Raw genomic sequence first — 19,030 nt, 5'->3', positions numbered from 1 at the left:
TATATTAAATATTTCTATCTAGGAAGTATCCCCAATACCCAAAATAAGCCCAATTATGGAATTATTCTAAAGCAGAATAACGACTGTAAAGCTAAAAAGTGTTTCCAGGACAATTTAGGGAGAAAGCATTCCTCCCTACAGGGCACAATTTTACATCTGAATTGTCCTCAAATCCTGCTCCACAGAGAAAAAAGTCTCGCTTAGGATTCATTCAGGTCTTCACTAAGGTCTGACCAGGTTTCATACACGTGCCAAAAAACATCTGCGGCCTGTACAACCAGCCAGGAAATCTATTATAATTGCAGCAGCCTTACTATAGAAGCTATAGCAATCAACTGGTTTCTATTTTTAAAACCTAAAACTTTCAGAGTCAAAATAAGGTAAAGCCAGCATCTTTGAGATTTTAGTTTCTATGGATACATTTTATTTCACAAAAAGAAGAGTGCTGAAACCTTCATCAGGAAGAAAAATATGTTTCTAATAATAGTTTTAAAGTATATGTGTGAAAATTAAAAATCTATATTCGCAAATGCTATGGGTTCTGTTGATATGCATTTGATACATAAATGGAGCTAATCTTACATGACCTATTAGGGCTACGATCTTAGGCACCTAAATCTTATTCAAATTGAAAAGATCCTTGCAATATTTTCTTGCTAATCTTGATTCTCTATCTAATGAGAAAACCAGTTATTTTAAATATGTTTATGGCCAAATGGGATGATGACAAGGATAACTTTTAAAACACATAGGTCCTAGGTGACTACATGTCTCTTTTTTATTACTAAATTAAACATAAACACAAGTGAGACTCATTCCATAGGAACCTAGTCTGTTAGTTGCCACCTACGTGACCTTAAGCAAATTCTTAATCTCCCGAAAAAAAAGAGGCAGTATGAGAGAAGAGTCCATACACATGATTGTTTTGATACTCAAGTAACAATAATGTACATAAAAGAGCTTTCTGCAATTCGGTGACATTATTTTTATCATCTAACATCACTGCTCATTAGCCTGTCCATCTGTGCCTTAAAAGCTTCTAGGATCTTAGTTACTTATGAGTAAAGGGAACACACTTCTCACCTTCCAGGGTGACGTTTTTGAGGATCTCCAACGTTTGTTTAAGCCTGTGTTCTCTTGGTCCTTATTCTTAATCTGCTGCATCAATTTGCTAACTAATATACCCTGATCCTAAGATTATGTTTGTTTATATAGTTTACCATTTTCCATGTACACTTCTATAAGCTACTTCCACTTTTTTATTGCATGAAAGAATGAAGAGAGGAAAGCAGGAAGAAAGCAAAAGAGGAATGTCCCAGCCATTGTGACCAGTTTGACACCCAGACTCTGCCTGAACCTGTATCACACCTTCTTGTACAAATCCATTTCTAAAGTAGAACAACTCTCTTTTTCAAAATTTCTTCAAAAGGAGAATACTGATTTGCATTTGTGCTGCAGTTTTTTGCATTTGTTTAGACCTTTTACTTCAATTTTACTTCAAAGCACTGTTACATTTCATAGAGAAAGGAGAAGTAAGAAAAGTATCTTCTGTCCTTCAACTCCAACAAGGTACATTCCATGGAATCTTCCCCAAACTCAAATAGGTAAACTGAACCAGCAGCCATGAAAAGCAGATTAACAAAAGTGGCAGGTAAGCAGTGACCCTGAACATTAGTTTTCTTCACGTGAATAACTTTTAAAAGATACAACAGTAATGCAAACTCAACTCAACAACCCAACCATTATAGGAATTGTTTAAAGGAAAAAATCATGATCTCTTTTCCCTTGACTCATTCAGTTTAGGTAACCAATGTTGTGAGTCCCTTGGTTATTAATTTACATACATCCCTATTCTCATGCAGTCAAATATAGACATAGATGGACTTACTTTAATTACCATATCAAGAACATAAAACACACATACTTAACACATATTCATATACATTGAGATAAAGAATATTACCTAGTATGGCTGACCAAATTTTAAGCAACCGACTTCATTTGGAGGGAAATCATTTAATCAATTAGTTTTTTATTGGTATAAATAGAAATAATTTTTAAACTTGTTTTAGCATGTGTTTTGGAGATGAATTCCCATTAATTCTACCTTTAAAATGTGTCCCCAAATTCATCTAATGATTTTGTCTCCTTCATCTTCAATGTAGTCCAAGCCATCAGCATCACTCAACTGGGCCACTGCAACAGCTTCCTACTGGTCTCTATTTCTCCATTTCTGCCCCCTTGCAATCCATTCCTACAAAAGCATGATCTTTCAAAAGCCTAAATCAGATGAAGTCATCTGCCTGCTTAAAACCTTCCAACTGGTTTTCATTATATAATAATAAAATCCAAACTCTTTCCCAAGTCCCAAAATGTACAGGAGCTGCCACAGCTCTTCACAACTGGCCCTGTCTAAGCCTCTGACCTTAAGCCTGGCCACCAACCTCTGGTGACCCTGGCCGCCTTTCTGCTTTGGGGCCTCAGTTACCAGCTGTTCCTTCTCCCTGGAGGCTTCTCTCTCCCACTGAAAGGGAGAGTTCTACTTGTCATGCAGATACACGCTTTCTCATAAGGGGCTTTCTCTAGCCACAGAGCCAAAGGATCAACCTGGCACTTAAACCATACTTCCCTATTTTGATTTCCTCATCATTCTTCTTAATATTTGATTCCCCCCACTTTGTAGGGATTTATTTACTTCTTTGCTGTCTCTTCCACTTGAATGTGAGCACCATGAGAGGAGAGAAATTGTCCCCTTCCCTGCTATATTCCTGGAACCTAGAACGGTACTTGGCACATAGAGGGTGCCTAATAAATGTATCTCAAATGAATGACTTAATTAATTTTTAAAAGCCCACAGTCCATGTACTTTCTGATTGAGGGTTTTCATTCTCTTAGTTGGGAGAAAAGGAAAGAAGAACTATAGTATAATTTTAAATTTTGACTTCAGAATTAGGTGGTCTGCATTCAATGGCCAGCTCTATCTTTTACTAGAAAATAATTTAATTCTTTAGGCCTCCGTTACTATATCTTGAAGATGGGGGACAGTAACATAACTTACAAGTTTGCAAAGATCAAATGAGGTAATGGATGTTAAGGCATTTTAAAAACTCTAAAATATTATATAATGTTATCATTTCAGTAAAATGGTACCTAACAAATATGTAAAGAAAATATCAAGAATTGATTTAAATTTGACATTTAAATAATAATCTCAACAATAATTATGTGTAAAATCAATAGAACCCTTACCTTTTTATAACTGGATATTCTCTGACATATGTGTTCAATTCTTTCACTGCAAAGGGCACTGAATTTACTCTGAAGGTCAGTAGGAATCACTTCATTTAGAGAATTTAGGCTGGTGCAGTTTTGTACAAAATGCTCATCACTTTTAGCCAGGGCTTCAAGAATCTGCAATGACAAACACACATGTACACCCACACACACAAACACACATACAGACACACACATAGAAAAACAAAACAAAACAAGAAGAAAAACTTCAAAAGTAGCCACATCAAATTTTTGTAAGTTGACAATACAGGGCAACTTTCCTATTTTGCTCTCTGGGTAGCTGCCAGGGAATTTCTACCTTCAGTCAGGCACTGTCAGTGAAGTGATCTGACCTGCCTGTCTGAAATTTCAGGTTTTCCTTCTGCTAACTATAGGAGCCTGCTTGGTGAGGCAACTGGTCTTCAAAGACTCCCTGCTGGATACATCAGTACATTCTGATGTGGGACACTTCTATATTTTAGTTAGAGTGGCTCATAACATTTTTTTTTTCTCAATTTGGTAGAACAAGAAAACATAAAGCAATCCAATATCATGCTTGTTACTTAGAGTCTAGCAAATGCAGAAAGAAAATATTTGACAACTGCTTGCTGAAGAAATGAATAAATGAAGTTATTTCAGTATGGTAGAAATTAATGTTACTTGCAGCATCTGAGCTCTTGCTGATAAAGGCATTAGATAAAAGTATTTATGTGATGTTTTCAATTAGTAAACTCTTTTGACTATTTGAATCAATTGTAATAACATTTGTTGGTGGGGAAGGTGTACCATCAATCACTAAGAATTTCCAATGACCTGAGAATTAATTATGTGATTATATATAAATATATAGATATGTAGCATTTCTGATTAATCAGACATTGCAAGAATAGATTATACCCATAACCAATGTTTTATGATGTTCTGTGAAACACAAAATGTATATATGTTCTGGTTATTTGAGCTCCCTCACCACCTCCACTTCCCTTTCATGCTGACTATGGAGTATGAGTTTTTATTTAATCACTAGTCTAGAACTTAGAGCTAACTTTATCATTAGCAGTGTGACCTTGGCTACATTTCTTACTTGACTGACTTTTCTTCATGTGTAAAATCCAAGTGATATTTGCAATACTAATTTATATGTTGTCCTATGTAGAATAATCCATGTAATTCTGCAAACTTGAAATAGCTGGAAAATGAGAAAATAATTATAATATCCTGGTTTCAAACTTTTACATGGATCCCATTAATACTATAATGTAGACGGGAAGAGACTGCATTTTAAAAATACATATTTTAGATATCAGTAGATCCATATAGAAGTACAATATCATCAGAATGATGAGATTTTTAAAAAGCTAACTTTCAGAATATAAAACTCAAAGACAAAATAATTATTTTTAAAATAGTTCATTTAGATGTCTATATTATTTCCTCCTGCTAAAATTTTAAAAATACATGATAGAAATGCTACATCTATCTCAACTATTCATATTTTAAACAACAATTCAAACAGAGAAACAGAGAAATAAAGGTAGGAAAGTTACATCTCATTTTTCTTACTTGTAATATCTGAATTCTTATAGAATATAGAGCCATATGAAACACTAAATCCAACACCTGTGGAGGATACAGTAGGAGTCTGCTGAATTTCCCATGAAAAGCCAGCAGTTGCCTCTTTACCATGTATTTTATTCATTTGGATAAAGGCTCCCTTCCTTCCTCTCCATCTTGTTTCAGCCTAAGCACCTTTGCAAAGGTGATGTCTTTTCCAAATGAGAATTACATAAATATCAGAGGATCTATTCATAAACTGATCTCTACAGTTCCCGAAATTTTATGAAATAAACATGGCACTTGCCAAATTTGAAATTTCTCATAATGTATTTCACGACTTTGAATACTCTTCAGAGGATTATGTACATTAAAAAAAAAAAAGCAGCATCTGTCATGAAAACCATCTAAATTGTATTCACAATAATGAATTCACAGACACAGCAAACTTAATAAATGCTGAAGTCCTTGCCATATCAATGAACACCTGCCTAAGCAAGGGTTTCATCTAACTTAACACTGTGCTCTGAAAGGATCAATAAAAGGAAGTTGTATGTATACCAAATAGTGGAGGAGGGGGAGAAAAATAAGAAATTGAATGAGGCTGGGCACGGTGGCTCACGCCTGTAATTCCAGAACTTTGGAATGCCAAAGTGGCTGGATCACTTGACGTCAGGAATTTGAGACCAGCCTGGGCAACATGATGAAACCACGTCTCTACTAAAAATAAAATAATTAGCTGGGCATGGTGGTATTCCCTGTAATCCCACCTACCCTACTTGGGAGGCTGAGGCATGAGAATCGCTTGAACCCGGGAGGCGGATGTTGCAGTGAGCAGAGATCATACCACTGCACTCCAGCCTGGGCGACAGAGTGACACTCTGTCTCAAGAAAAAAAAAAAAAAAGAAGAAGAAGAAGTTTGAATGAGCTGACAGCTGCAACATGTATAGCTATTTTTGTTTTTTTAAGTGAAGGAGGGGGAGGATTTCAGTTCCTTTATTTAGAACAAAAAATCTTATTTCTTCAGCATCACTCCTACCTTGGCAGTTAAGCTGAAGAAACCTTTGGGCTCAATCATCTTTTCCACCACATTGCACTTGATGCCAGCTGTGCTGTCATACTCATATACGACACCATACTCCAGGTGGACATTGTCCACTGTCAGACTCACATGCTCCTTCTTCCCGTCAATGATGGCCATAGTGTTGAATTTGTCAATAACCTCTGGAATAAAGACAATTGTAATTCAGCAAATTCATGAAGGGTTTGTTAATCTCCTCAGATAATTTTGTGTCTCTTTAAATAATTTTTAAAGAGTTCTTTAAGGGATGGTTAAATCTGATGTGTTAAATGAAGCATCTATTCTTGTTAACATTTTAAAAAATAACATTTCAAGAAAAGCATATGCTTGAGTGAGCCACACCTCAGCACTCTAACATGACTAGTCTTATCTTTGTATATCTACTTCAATCTGTGGACCATATGTCTACCTATTTATACCAATATAAATACTATACATAAATTTTTTTTATTAAAGACATGTATGACTTCTTAAAGTCAGGATTTCTAAAACTGCCTCGAATGTTGTATGAACATTTTCTCAAAGCAGGAAAAAAATCCATAAAGAAGGCCGTATTGAAGAAGCAGAAAGGAGATGCAAGAATCATTTTATTTTGGCAGGCAGGGTGCCTGCAGCTTCCCAAACAGCATCTTACAGAGAGGGCTCATTGAGAAAACTTCTCATTGTTCACTGTAATAAAATTTCCATCTAAAATGTCTGCCTATAGTTTTTTAGCCTACATAAGGTACATCAGCTGGTGAAAAATACCTAAAATCTCAAGTAAGAAACTCCTGGGAAACCTAATAATAATTAAATAAACAAAACTAGAATATTAGTTTACTTAGAATGACAAAGCCCGAAAATAGCATAAACAGTAAATATTAAATAAGTAAAGTAGAATATTGATTTATCTGAAAGTAACTAAGTCCTAGAATAGCTACAAATCAATTTCCAGAGCATTACAGCAACCAATCTACCTTTCAACGTGGCACCAAGGTTGATTTATTCCAAATTAGGAATATAAACCCCAGAATAAGGTCCTGAGATTTGTCCTATTTTAGATAAATATTATATATTACCATAACAACCTTATTGCTCCAATGATTTGAGATGTTTCTGATACTACCCATGACTTGGGTAGCATCCAACAAGTGGCCTTCCAGGAGTGCAGAGAAAATAGTTTTCCTAAGTACCCCCCATATGATCAGTGTGTATAGGGAATATACAATAAGAAATATACGCTGGGCGCCATGGCTCATGCCTGTAATCCCAACAGTCAGGGAGGCCAAATGGGAGGATCATTTAAGCTCAGGAGTTTGAGACCAGCCTGGGCAACACGGCAAGACCTTGTCTCTATCAAAAATCAAAAACATTAGCCAGGCATGGTGGCATGCGCAGGTAGTCCCAGCTACTGGATGGGGTAGGGAACTGACGGCAGATCCCTTTAGCCTAGAAATTAGAGGCTGCAGTCAACTATAATCGCACCGCTGCACTACTGCAGTCCAGCCTGGGTGACAAAGACAGACTCCGGAAAAAAAAAAAAAAAAGAAGAAGAAAAGAAAATTAAAGGAAAGAAAAGAAAAGAAAGAAAGAAATATATGTATCTAGGTATTTGGCCTCATTCCTAAAATAAAGCTTTTAAATCCTTGTGATTTACTGAGTGATAGAGGTGACAGGAATGTCTTTGTTATTTATAACAAGCCCCTTTAGAACACAACTGAGTTTATGTGAATGAGGTGGCACTTGGTCAGCCCACAGCTAGCCTCAGAATGGGGGCTGGTTGTCAGAGTAACCAATCATGTGATTAGGGGGCTGGAGCTTTCAGCCCCACCCCTGAACCTCCGGGGAGGGGAGAGAGGTTAGAGTTCAAGTTCAGTCACCAATGGCTAATGATTTAATCAATCATGTCTAAGGAACGGAACCTCCATAAAAATCCCTAAAGGACAGGGATCGGAGAGCTTCTGAGTGAATGAACGTACCTGCATGTCTGGAGGGTGGCTCACCCCAACCCCTCACAGAGCTTCCCACCACAGAGCTCGGTGCTCAGCACTCTTCCGGACATCATCCTATTTATCTCTTCATCAGGTTTTTCATTTCTTATCCTTTATAATAAACCAGTGTTTGTAAGTTTCTGGGTTCCCTGAGCTGTTCTAGCAAATAACTGAACCCGAGGAAGGGATGTGGCAACCCCCTGAATATGTAGCCAATTGGTCAGAAACACAGGTGAAAGCCTGGGACATGTAACAGGCACCTGAAATGGGGGCAACCTTGTGGGACTGATCCCCTAACCTGTGTGTCTGTGCTAACCCCTGGCTTTACAACTGAGATGAATTGTGGGACAGCCTGTTGGTGTTAGGAGATTTGGGGAACTGGTTGGCATGGGGAAAACCCCACACACATAGGGTGTCAGAAGGGTTGTGAAAACACCTCAGAACAGGTAATTCTTCTCCAGCTGTGCTGACTGGGAGGAACCTAACAGTGTAATAAAAAAATATCCAGAGACATCCACCAATAATGAGTGGAAAGACACCAAGAAAATATAAGAGGTGATTCATGGGCTTCCCTGAAAAAGTTTTGAAACAATAATTTAAGGTATTTGTCAATTGCAGACATAAATGTAATTGCCTCAGTCACCCTTGGTAAAGAAGCCACTGAATAGAGCCATTTGCTGGTTTACTCCATTGAGGAAACAGAAATGATAACCGTCCTTATCAAAAGATCCCTCTCTCTCTCCCTGTCTTTTTCTCTCTCATTTTCACACTACTAGTTTGCTCCTTTCCTTACTGTCAGTGTTAGAATACAGTAAAAGTAAAAAAAGAATCTTGTAGAACAGGGCTTCTCAAATTTTAATATGCACACAAATCAAATCTAGTTAAAATGAGGATTCTGACTCAGTAGATCTGGGGTACAGCTGAGATTCTGCATTTCAGTCTAGCTCCCAGGCAGTGTTGACACTGCTGCTCTGTGAGGCACACTGGAGGTCAGGTCTAAACAACACTGAAACTCCGAAACAAGGAAACACATAATAACCTGGGTTTGAATCCTCACTCTACTACTTAACTAGTTTGAGCAAGTCCCTTAACCTATATAGGCTTTAGTGTTTTCTCCCCTCAGAAAAGAATGATGATACTGATTTCCATTTTGTGAGATGTTCTTTTTTGATGACTAAGTGAGGTAGTCCATAACAACACTTCATATAAAGTGCCTAACAAATAGAATTTGCCAGCTACTAGCTATTATTACTTATGCACTTGACAGACATCTGTTTGGTGATAATGACTTAAGAATGTGGCTTCAACACATACAGGACCTTCAATATTTGGGAGTAGGCACAGGCACAGTGGAAAAGAATACCATAAGCATATGAAGAGGAAAAGAAGAAACCTACCTTCTACTTTACAGTCAAAAGCATCCCCTGCTTCATCTCCAGGGGGCTTGGAGTGAGATTTTTGAAGGTCTTCTTGAGCACTCTCAATGCTATTATAAACCCATTGTATGGAATCTTGCTGGAAATGAGGGGGGAAAGAAACCTCAGAGGTATTAGTGCTTCCTAAAATGCATGCCCATTTCACAAACCTGCTTCAAAAGGAGACTTGACCTTATTTATTCCTCTAGCTTCTTTAAAAATGGTAAAATTTGAAAGAGAAATACAACTAACATCAGAAACTAATAAAACTCAAGGACAATTATATTGTTTAACAAACACACTTTCTTTCTTTCTTCCTTTCTTCTCTTCTCTTTTCTTTTCTTTTCTTTTTTTTTTCTTAGACGGAGTTTCCCTCTTATTGCCCAGGCTGGAGTGCAATGGTGCAATCTCGACTCCCCACAACCTCCGCCTCCTTAGTTCAAGCAATTCTCCTGCCTCAGTCAACCGAGTAGCTGGGATTACAGGCATGTACCACCACGCCTGACTAATTTTGTATTTTTAGTAGAGACAGGGTTTCTCCATGTTGGTCAGGCTGATCTCGATCTCCTGACCTCAGGTGATCCACCTGCCTTGGCCTCCCAAAGTGCTGGGATTACAGGCGGGAGCCACCACACCTGGCCTAACAAACTGACTTTTTAAAGCTTCAAGTTTTATCTTCCAAGATACGTTCCAAAGATGTATGTTTTTAAAGAGGATATATTCCCAAATGTCTTAAATGTTTCAAGTATATCTTAAGTAAATTATAAATCACATTTTAAAATAATCAAATGTGGATGGGCATGGTGACTCACACTTGTAATCTCAGCACTTTGGGAGGCTGAGGTGGAAGGATTGCTTGAGCCCATAAGTTCAAGACCAACCTGAGCAACGTAGTGAGACCCCATCTCTTATTAACAAGACAGCAAAATAAAACAATTGTGAGATGGACAGTTGTCTGATGAATCAATTATCTATAATGGTACAAATCATTTACATGTTCTCCTAATAGTCAGATATATTCTAATACATTTACTGCTATTTTAGAATAAAACAAATATGAAAATTGGAAGAACATCATTCATCTCATTGGTCAACTATCTTTTAATCCTTCCAAATAAAAAAATCATCCTATTTTTAAGGGCGATTTCCTTAAAAATTATCCTATATTTTAACAGTAGTTCCAGTCTCATTTAGAGAAATGAGAGAGATGAGATGACTATCAAACAAATGCTTCAAGAGTTGTATTACTTTAAGGTTTACAGATTTTCTAGATAAGATGTTAAATCAAATTAAACTGCTTTACTGAAGTATGATACAATAAGTATTATCTATTTGTTCTGTATTAGCTTCTCAAGTGTGCCTAATTACTATATTGCTACAAATCACTAAAATGCTAATTAATATTTGATCATTCCATTACATCTTGGTGCCCTGTTGTGGCCACCAATGGGCCACACTGCTTAGTTTCCCACATTGACCCTGGGCTTGGCCACACGATTTGACTTGTCCAAAGGGATACTAGCAAGCACAGTCTAAGCAGGTTTATCACTTGTAATGTTCCCTCTTAAAATTCAGACACCATGCAGAAAAAAAACCCTGCTAGAGACTGGAAAGAGAGGTCATGCAAAAGCGCCCTGGAGGGTGACCTGCCCCATGGAAACCGAGGCCTCAGACAGGGGAAGCAAAGGGGCCCACTCGGGTCCCAGCAGAATGCAGCCACGTCAGTAACCTAACAGGAACCACCCCACAGCTGCCCCATAGAATCAAGACAAATAGTCCATTATCATTGTTTTAAGCCACTAAGTTTTGGAGTCGTCTATTTTGCAGCAATGGATATCTGGGAGAGCATGTTAGTGGATTTTTCTGTCCATTTATTGCTTTTCTTTAATTATTTCACTGATCAACACCTCTATAAGATGGTAGGCAGGGAAAATAAAAAGAAATGAAATTCAAATTGATCTGTCTGCTTATTAACATTCTGGCAGAAGAGAAAAGATTTGATCACTTCAGAGGAGACTTTAAACATTCATTCTATAATATAGTTCAACAAATATTTATCAGGCTACTATCAACCGGAGTAACCTATGAGCCTATGTATAACTTCCAATTTGCTATGCTAGATTTGACCTTCTTATTAAGTAAAACTGATCACCGATTTTCATGTGGATTCAGTGTTTTGCAGGCCATCAGCAATGGCTTATGAGAAAATGGCCATTCATCTTCCGGGTTTGGAGACAGTCACATCCTCAGATCCAGAAATGAATACTTCATTATGCATGACAGGAAAATACAAGGCTTCTCCTGTAAAGTTCTGCCTGCATCTAGCTGATTAAATTGCAGGAGTTTTCTCTTACATGCCAATACTCACATTTTCTTCATAAGATAATAGCTTTGCTTATGAATTATGATTCTAATTTTAGTTTTTTGTGGCACTTGTAGATCAAAGGATAGTGTTTTACAATTTTAGATAACGCCGAGTACATTTTGGTATTTTCCTTTAAGAGATAAACGCAGTTCCCTCAATACATTTTGGTATTTTCCTTCAAGAGCTAAATCCAGCTACCTAAATAAATATACCTCAGAATCAATCACAGACCTTATAAAACCCATAATTTTTGCTTTTTCACAGAAGTCTTCTAATAAAGAGTATAAGTATTTATGGTTCATACATACAGACACAGACACAATGATTATTATGTATTCTAAAGCAATCAAGGGCCAAGAAAACAGTTCAAACCTTTGGATTTCATTTGATAAAACTCGTATCTCAATGAAAATGAAAGTACCCCAGATCACTTTTTAAACAGATGGCAGTACTGTAATAATAAAATGTATCCATTTAAACACGATCAATTATAATTAATTATGCAGATAAAGCAATCATTATGAGATTTATAATGCTGCGTTTAATTTTAAACTTAAAATTGGAAACCACAAACATCTCTGGCACTATCCCACCTCGCCCCTTAGGTCTTCATGCAAGTAGTCACTCAGATCCAGATTACCCGAAGGGCCACTTACCTTCATTGGCCGCCTGTACTTCCTGCAGGCTGTAACGTGTGCAATGACACTGGCATGTGTCTCTTTGCTTACATTGATTCCATTCACCTTGATAATGCACTGCCCAGGGTGAAGGCCAGCTGCTGCAGCCACAGTTCCTTTAAATACAAATAGGAAAATAACCAAAAACTAATTTCAGGAATAAGATTCATTTTTATGATATATACAATTATGGAAGCAATTTTAAAATACGATCAAGGTCTAGCTAGTATAATCTTGATAAACTTGGTTCTGAGAGCAATGCCCTCTCAACACTTTTCTGCTTTTTAACGTAACTTTCAAACTGTGATCAACAGAATATTTCTCACCTCCCTAAGAATTAGTTTGAAGGGATGTTGCAAAGTGACCTTTATAATACTAATCAGTTCTTTTTCCTTCCAAATGTCTAGTCAGTCTTTCTAAATATGCATATATAATGGCAAAATGAGAAGACCAGAAACATACGCCTTCCTTGTCTTCCTTTATTCTACAATATTTCTAAATATTCAAATAGTATTCACTTAAGTTTTTTAAAATGACAACAATTTAACATGCACATAAAAATGAAAATCCTTCAGAGAAAAATCAAGTCAATGAGCAACTATGATTGGACTGGTTTTTCCAAGAAAAATAAGAGTTTGAGATATATACAAAAAGTCAGAAACAGGAGAATTAGTAGAGAACAGAATGAATGAGATAACATCACTCATCCAGTCATTTTGTTTGCATTGATACAGATTCAAATACGGAAGTAACATATCCTAACCAGTGAGCTACAGTTTCTCAGAACCTTCCAATTATTGTTGATAGTGTCATCAAATCAATATTAACAAAGTACCATTAATAAATATGTGTAATGAATACAATGCAAATAATTAATACAAATGATTACAAACTTATAAATATGTTAGAAGAGACTTCTTTTGTGACCAATGTCCCTCATAAAGAAATTATTAAACATCTCTAAGAAAATAATTTACATTCAAGAATTTATCTTTGCATTTCTTCTTAGTCCCCATAAAATTCACTCCCAGAAATGTTAAGTGGTTTTCTGCATTGAATTGAGTCTTAGGGGAAAATGGAAAATTATCAGCAGAAAGAACAGCCTGAAAAATGGCATTGCTTCCAGAAATCACCTGGCCACTTGCAAGCATCCAAGCTGTTCTGTTTGTGTGAGCTTAGAATGGGAGTGGCTGGAAGAGACAGGATTGGAGAGTTGAATAGAGCCGGACTGTGAAGTCCTTGCCTTGGCTAAGAGTCTCAACCTTGCTATAAATGGAAGACTCCAAGGGCTTCATGTCTGAAAAGCTGAATTTGTCTGTAAAGTAGGAACAAGTTCATCTTGGGATATAGGAAGCAATTTTGAGGAGTAAAAAAAAACTCATCAAGGACACATTTTAAAAAATGCTGAGTAGTAATATGTGCCCAGTAGAAGACAGTGAATTGGGAGAAGCTAATTCAATAACCATGATGGTTTTTCTAGCTACAAGAGAGAAAGAGAGAAGATATGGTTAGGTTGATATAAGGCTTAAGTGCAGTAGCTTGGATGCAGCTGAGGGTGGGGGCCAGGGGAGCCTGGGGATGCTGGCAAGCGTGACTACAGTGACCCACATGAGAAATCTCCTTTTCTTGTGGCAAAATTACAGTGCCAAAAAGTAACCAAATATCTTTTCATTCCATACACATCTGAAAGAGAAAGCACTTGAGCATTTCTGTCTTGTACTCTTCAGAAGCAAAAAGCACAGAAACCAGATGTAGGCCAACCCCATCACTAAGCTCCAAAGATAGAACCTTGCTCTTTAAATGACATTGTAATAAGCGAAGAGGTACAGCTTGATTCACTCAGGCTTTCAGCTATTTTATAGCACTATTAACACGAATTATTCCTTTTTGGCTTCGTGAAAATGCAGAAGATATTTGGTGTCTCAATATCCCATTTCAGTTTGACAATATTTAATGAATTATTGAGGAGGTTTCAACTGTCTATCCATCTGCACGTTTTACAAATCTGAGGGAAAAAACAGGTTCCTGAAATTAGATTTTTTTAATCATACATACAATAATGAAAGTAATGTTATAACAAAGGTCTAGCTAGTATGTTCTTGATAATTTGATTCTGATAAAAATGCCCTCTTAAAAGCTTCTTGCCAAAGTTTTGGGTGATCACATCAAGATGCTTTACATTCTTTAGTAATAAAAAGCATGTATGTCTTCTGCTAGATAAACACATGATTTCTTATGCTAATAGTGACACTTCTTGCTGTAGACCCAAGTTATTTACTATGTTTAGCAATGTGGGATCTGAGAGTTATTTCCTTCAATTATTACTAGTGTCAATTTAAAATTTAAAAAATACATATGGTAACAAGAGATGTCAATAATCAAACAAAAAAGAATAAATATAAACATAACTTTTTAGTCACTAAAATTATTGAATTTAAAATGCATCTTATGATGAATTTTAACCACGGTTTATAGAAGTACCTGAAGGAAGTACATAGCAATAGGTGGTAATAGTCCACAGATCAGCTTTAAACCTGAAAACCCACAACTTTGGATTACTGACAAAGAAAAACAATTACTTGAAATCAAGAAAAATACAAATAGAAAATCTTAAATATATTATATTCTTTGGATAAACTAAAGGATTCAGAAAAGTGAGATGTAGGCATCATTCTTATATCAAATTTTTAACAATGATAAACAGGCCTTAGAATTTTTTAGTTTTTTTAATGTTTCTGGAATGTGCTACCATTGAGTTAATACAGTGAAAATATAACTGAGAACCATAACAATATGATTCCACCTGTTTTAAACACATTCTTGTTCTGTCGGGCACATCCCAAACCTGCTGGAAAGCTGCTTCCCTGCAAGATGAATTTCCTACCTCTTCCTACAGCATGCACAACGGAAGGGCCATATCCTCGGATCTGGAAACCAAGTCCATCAGCTGAATCTGGAATTTTCACTGTTCTAAATTGATCAGAAAATAAGGTAAAATGAAGTGCAAGAATCAAAACTGGCTAAAATAATCATCATGTACACCTTCACACTTCTCAATAAATACATATTGAGGATCTACAGTGTGAAAGATGTTGGGCTAGAAATCCTTGGAGACTAACGTGGTCCAACCTCATGCAATACAGAGTTTCTAAACTGAACACAGTCGTTACATAGTAAAGCCTGAAAAAGGAACATTGGGGTGTAGTGGCTTGATCACTGCTCACTGCAGCCTCAATCTCTCTGTCCCAGTGATCCTCCCATCTCAGCCTCCCAAGTGACTGGGACTACAGGCACAAGGTGACACCATGCTTGTTTATTTTACCTTATTTTTTTCATAAACACAGGGTCTCCTACATTGCTCAAGCTCATCTTAAACTACTGGACTCAAGTGATCCTCCAGCCTCAGCCTCCCAAAGTGCTGGGATGACAGGTGTGAGCCCCCACACCTGCTTCAATCTACCCTTGAATCTTCATGTAGTCAGTTTGCAGCCGGATAACTTGGATAAGCTCCTTAACTACTCTGACACAGAAAATTTCACAGAAAGATAAGATTGTTAAAAGTTATTTTGCAGGGTATCTGTGGCAATGAAAAAGAAATAATCTTGGTAAGTTGCCCCGTGCTGTGCTATGAGCTACATAGGTGCTTAGTAAAACAGAAACTTTTCTCTTTAGTTTACTGTTACAAAGAAAAAAAGAGGGACCTATAAAATTATTTATAAAAATTAATATAACAGAAATACAGAGTTAATACATTTCTACCTATTGGGAGCTTTATCAAAGAACAGGGAAGAGCTAGTTATAAAGAACAGATCTGTCAAACATGGTATCAAAATATTTTAAGAAAATGATTCACTTTAGTATTTACACAATGAATGTTTAAAACAATAATACATCAGAAGACAAATGTGAATAAGAGAAGAAATCATTCCAATGAATCTACATCAAAAAAAAAAAAAAAAAGATTATGAAGAGATGGAAAACTTGAGTAAGCTGTCACGGCAAACCAGTCAGGGATGTCCAATTTGGCACTCATAAATAAGATACTCCACAGAAGAAAGCCAGAAATCAGATAGCAACAATGAAAAGCACAGAGCTCAAGATGCGAGGGAACATCATAACAATACGAGTATAATATTGCAGCCGGGAACAAAAAGAAATGAATACAATGCAATAAATTGTGATAGATAGCCCTTGATGCCCAAGATACAAATGTGTTTCCCAAAAGATGAGTTAATCATAAAATAAATGTCAGCAGCACTTCAAGGGCATATTAAACACAGTCTGAAGGTAGATACAGCAGGACTTAACTATAGCTTATAAAATCATTGTGGGAGAGAGTTTGAGCAAAACTAAGGGTTCAAACACTTCAGAAAGCCATAGGCCACATTTAGGCCTAAGGTAGAGAGGCTGGCACTGCAATCTCAAATATAACCTAGGCAGGCACTCAGGGATATAAATGAAGATTTTCTGCTCTCGGAAAACTTGAGAGTTTAATATTTAAAATTATAAATTAGGTTATACACTATGAAGTTATCTGTATGTATGTGGGATCGAGGTCACAGAATTAATGTATCCTTTATCCTTAATTAAATAGTTTTTGGTGTACAGGGCTGTATTCATTTCCTTTGAATAACACATAGTTATCAGTGTTTGTCAAAGTTACACTTGAAAATGAAAGATAACTGACCAAAGAAAGAAAAAGGGAATGAATACATATTCTGGTGAGTCTGAAACAAAAACAGAAGCAGTTCATGCTTCCATATATTACGAATGAGAGTTCACTTCTGCTGAAACAACATAGAACTTTCAGGCCATGGTGAATTATTGTTGCTTTTGGATTTTGAGTAATTCACAGTGGCCTCTCAATCTTTCTGAGCAAGGTTTTTCTATCCTTCTAACATTGTTATGGAAGGCTGACTCTAATATTTAAGAGAATTATTACTTTTTCCTTAATCAAAATTGTACAAAATAACATGACATGCATTTTGGTCCAAATTTTGGAACCCCTCTAGTTAAATGATCTTTAGAGAACATGTTTCCCTGGTGAGAACATTATATTCCCTATTAAAAATGAATTACGTTTATACAAGAGGGATGTTCTACTTCCTACAGAAAATAAGTGTACTAAATTATCTGCTACAAAGTCTTTTGAAAAATCCCTTGATGTTATCAAGTATGAAGTATAGCTAGAATCAAAAGAAAATTCTTTTGCATTTACCTCTCATATTTTTCCCTTTTCCTCAAAAATAGGATACTACTTAAATTCCAAGAAGCTATTGTAAGAAAATACGACAGTGATTTATAGAACTCATACATCAGAATAAGGACATAAAGGAAAAGTTATTTATTTCAAACAAACTTTTAAAAATTAGTATGCTGTCTTCAAAAAAAATGAGTATGCTATACAATGTAAAATATGCTCTTGATATAATAAAGTAGCAATGAAACATAAGATGAGAAGACAACAGCATCATATACCACATCACTGGGCACTTACTATGTACTGGATACTTCACTAAGTTCTTTACAAACCTAGTTTTATTCAACTTTCTTTGCAGTTCCATGGCACAGGTACTCTTATCCCCATTTTATGGATGAGGATGTGAAGTTATACACTTAGCTAGCAAGTAGTAGAAGAGAAGCTTGAATCTGGAATCTAGAGTTCTAGACACAGCGCAACAAACACTAAGAAGAGTCAGAAGACACAGATTCCTATTCTGCTCATCTAGTAACTAAGTCTACGACTGAGGATTTGCTCCTATTTATTCAATTTTGAAGTTGATGGCCTCGAAGTCTCTAACTGTTGCAATGTCTCTGAGCAGTGGACCAGTATTTGTAGGTTTAAATCGGCGGGGAGCGGGGGCTGGGGGGGCCCTAGGGAGACCTAATGATTGCTTTGAAAGCTACTCCCTTATTCCTTTCCAGTCTGTCTTCTTCCTTTTAAATGCCCTCAAAGTGTCAGGAGGTGGGCAACCAGGACAGTCTTCTCCTAGGCAGAGTTGAATACAGGGAGAGGAACAGACCATAATAAGGTTCAGAGGGAAGACACTGCTGCGCTTCTTTGCTGCCCTCTAGCCCAGTCTTCCTACATTAGTAAAAAGTGAGTGTCATGCTCACTCTTTCAGACCTCTTTGTAAACTACTGGTAGAAGCTAAAGCATCTAATTTAATGAATTCACACTGCCTTGAAGAGACTCACTAGGGAGAACCCAGCCCACTGCACTGCACTTTGCCTCTTAAGACAAACACCACAGAAGTACATCCAGCTATTCCTGAATATATATAACATAGTATTTAAACATATTACATATAAATATGTATTTTTACATATTAAAATATATTTAAGGCAGGTAAGAATACTTATATTTTAATAGGTAGTTAAAATTTAAAAAATCTTGTTTTTGAAGTGCTAAACTTCATTTGCTTTAAAACTAATGAAGTTGCTTATCATGATTGACAAATGATACAAGTAAAATTTAAACAATAATCTTTATATATTATGCTAAGTACTTTGTACATATTATCTCAATTAATTAATCGGTTAAACAATTCAAGGCGAATCTGATAAGGAAATACTGAACCATTGATGGAAATGATTTGCACAAGAAAAGGCCGTGGCTTGCAAGTATATGCACGGTATGTTACTAAAAAGTAGCATACAGAGCATGCTGTCATTTTGTGGGTACCTGATTGTG

At 36.4% G+C, this 19,030-nt stretch overlaps 1 protein-coding gene across 2 annotated transcripts in view; it reads right to left on the bottom strand.

Moving 5' to 3' along the window:
• Positions 1-19,030, bottom strand: part of PREX2 (phosphatidylinositol-3,4,5-trisphosphate-dependent Rac exchange factor 2) — a 289,450-nt gene that overhangs the window by 140,770 nt on the left and 129,650 nt on the right. For both annotated transcript variants that reach the window (XM_011940917.1, XM_011940918.1), the window contains exons 19-23: positions 15,221-15,306; positions 12,316-12,452; positions 9,277-9,394; positions 5,868-6,052; positions 3,250-3,411 (exon numbers count right to left, since the gene is read on the bottom strand). In XM_011940917.1, the coding sequence (XP_011796307.1) occupies positions 3,250-3,411; positions 5,868-6,052; positions 9,277-9,394; positions 12,316-12,452; positions 15,221-15,306 (688 nt within the window). The remainder of the gene's footprint in view (positions 1-3,249; positions 3,412-5,867; positions 6,053-9,276; positions 9,395-12,315; positions 12,453-15,220; positions 15,307-19,030) is intronic.

The sequence above is a fragment of the Colobus angolensis genome, unplaced genomic scaffold (genome assembly GCF_000951035.1).
Source record: "Colobus angolensis palliatus isolate OR3802 unplaced genomic scaffold, Cang.pa_1.0 Scaffold194, whole genome shotgun sequence".
Lineage (NCBI taxonomy): Eukaryota > Metazoa > Chordata > Mammalia > Primates > Cercopithecidae > Colobus > Colobus angolensis.
Note: the sequence above shows the minus strand (reverse complement) of the source record. Positions and strands in the feature narration are given on the sequence as shown.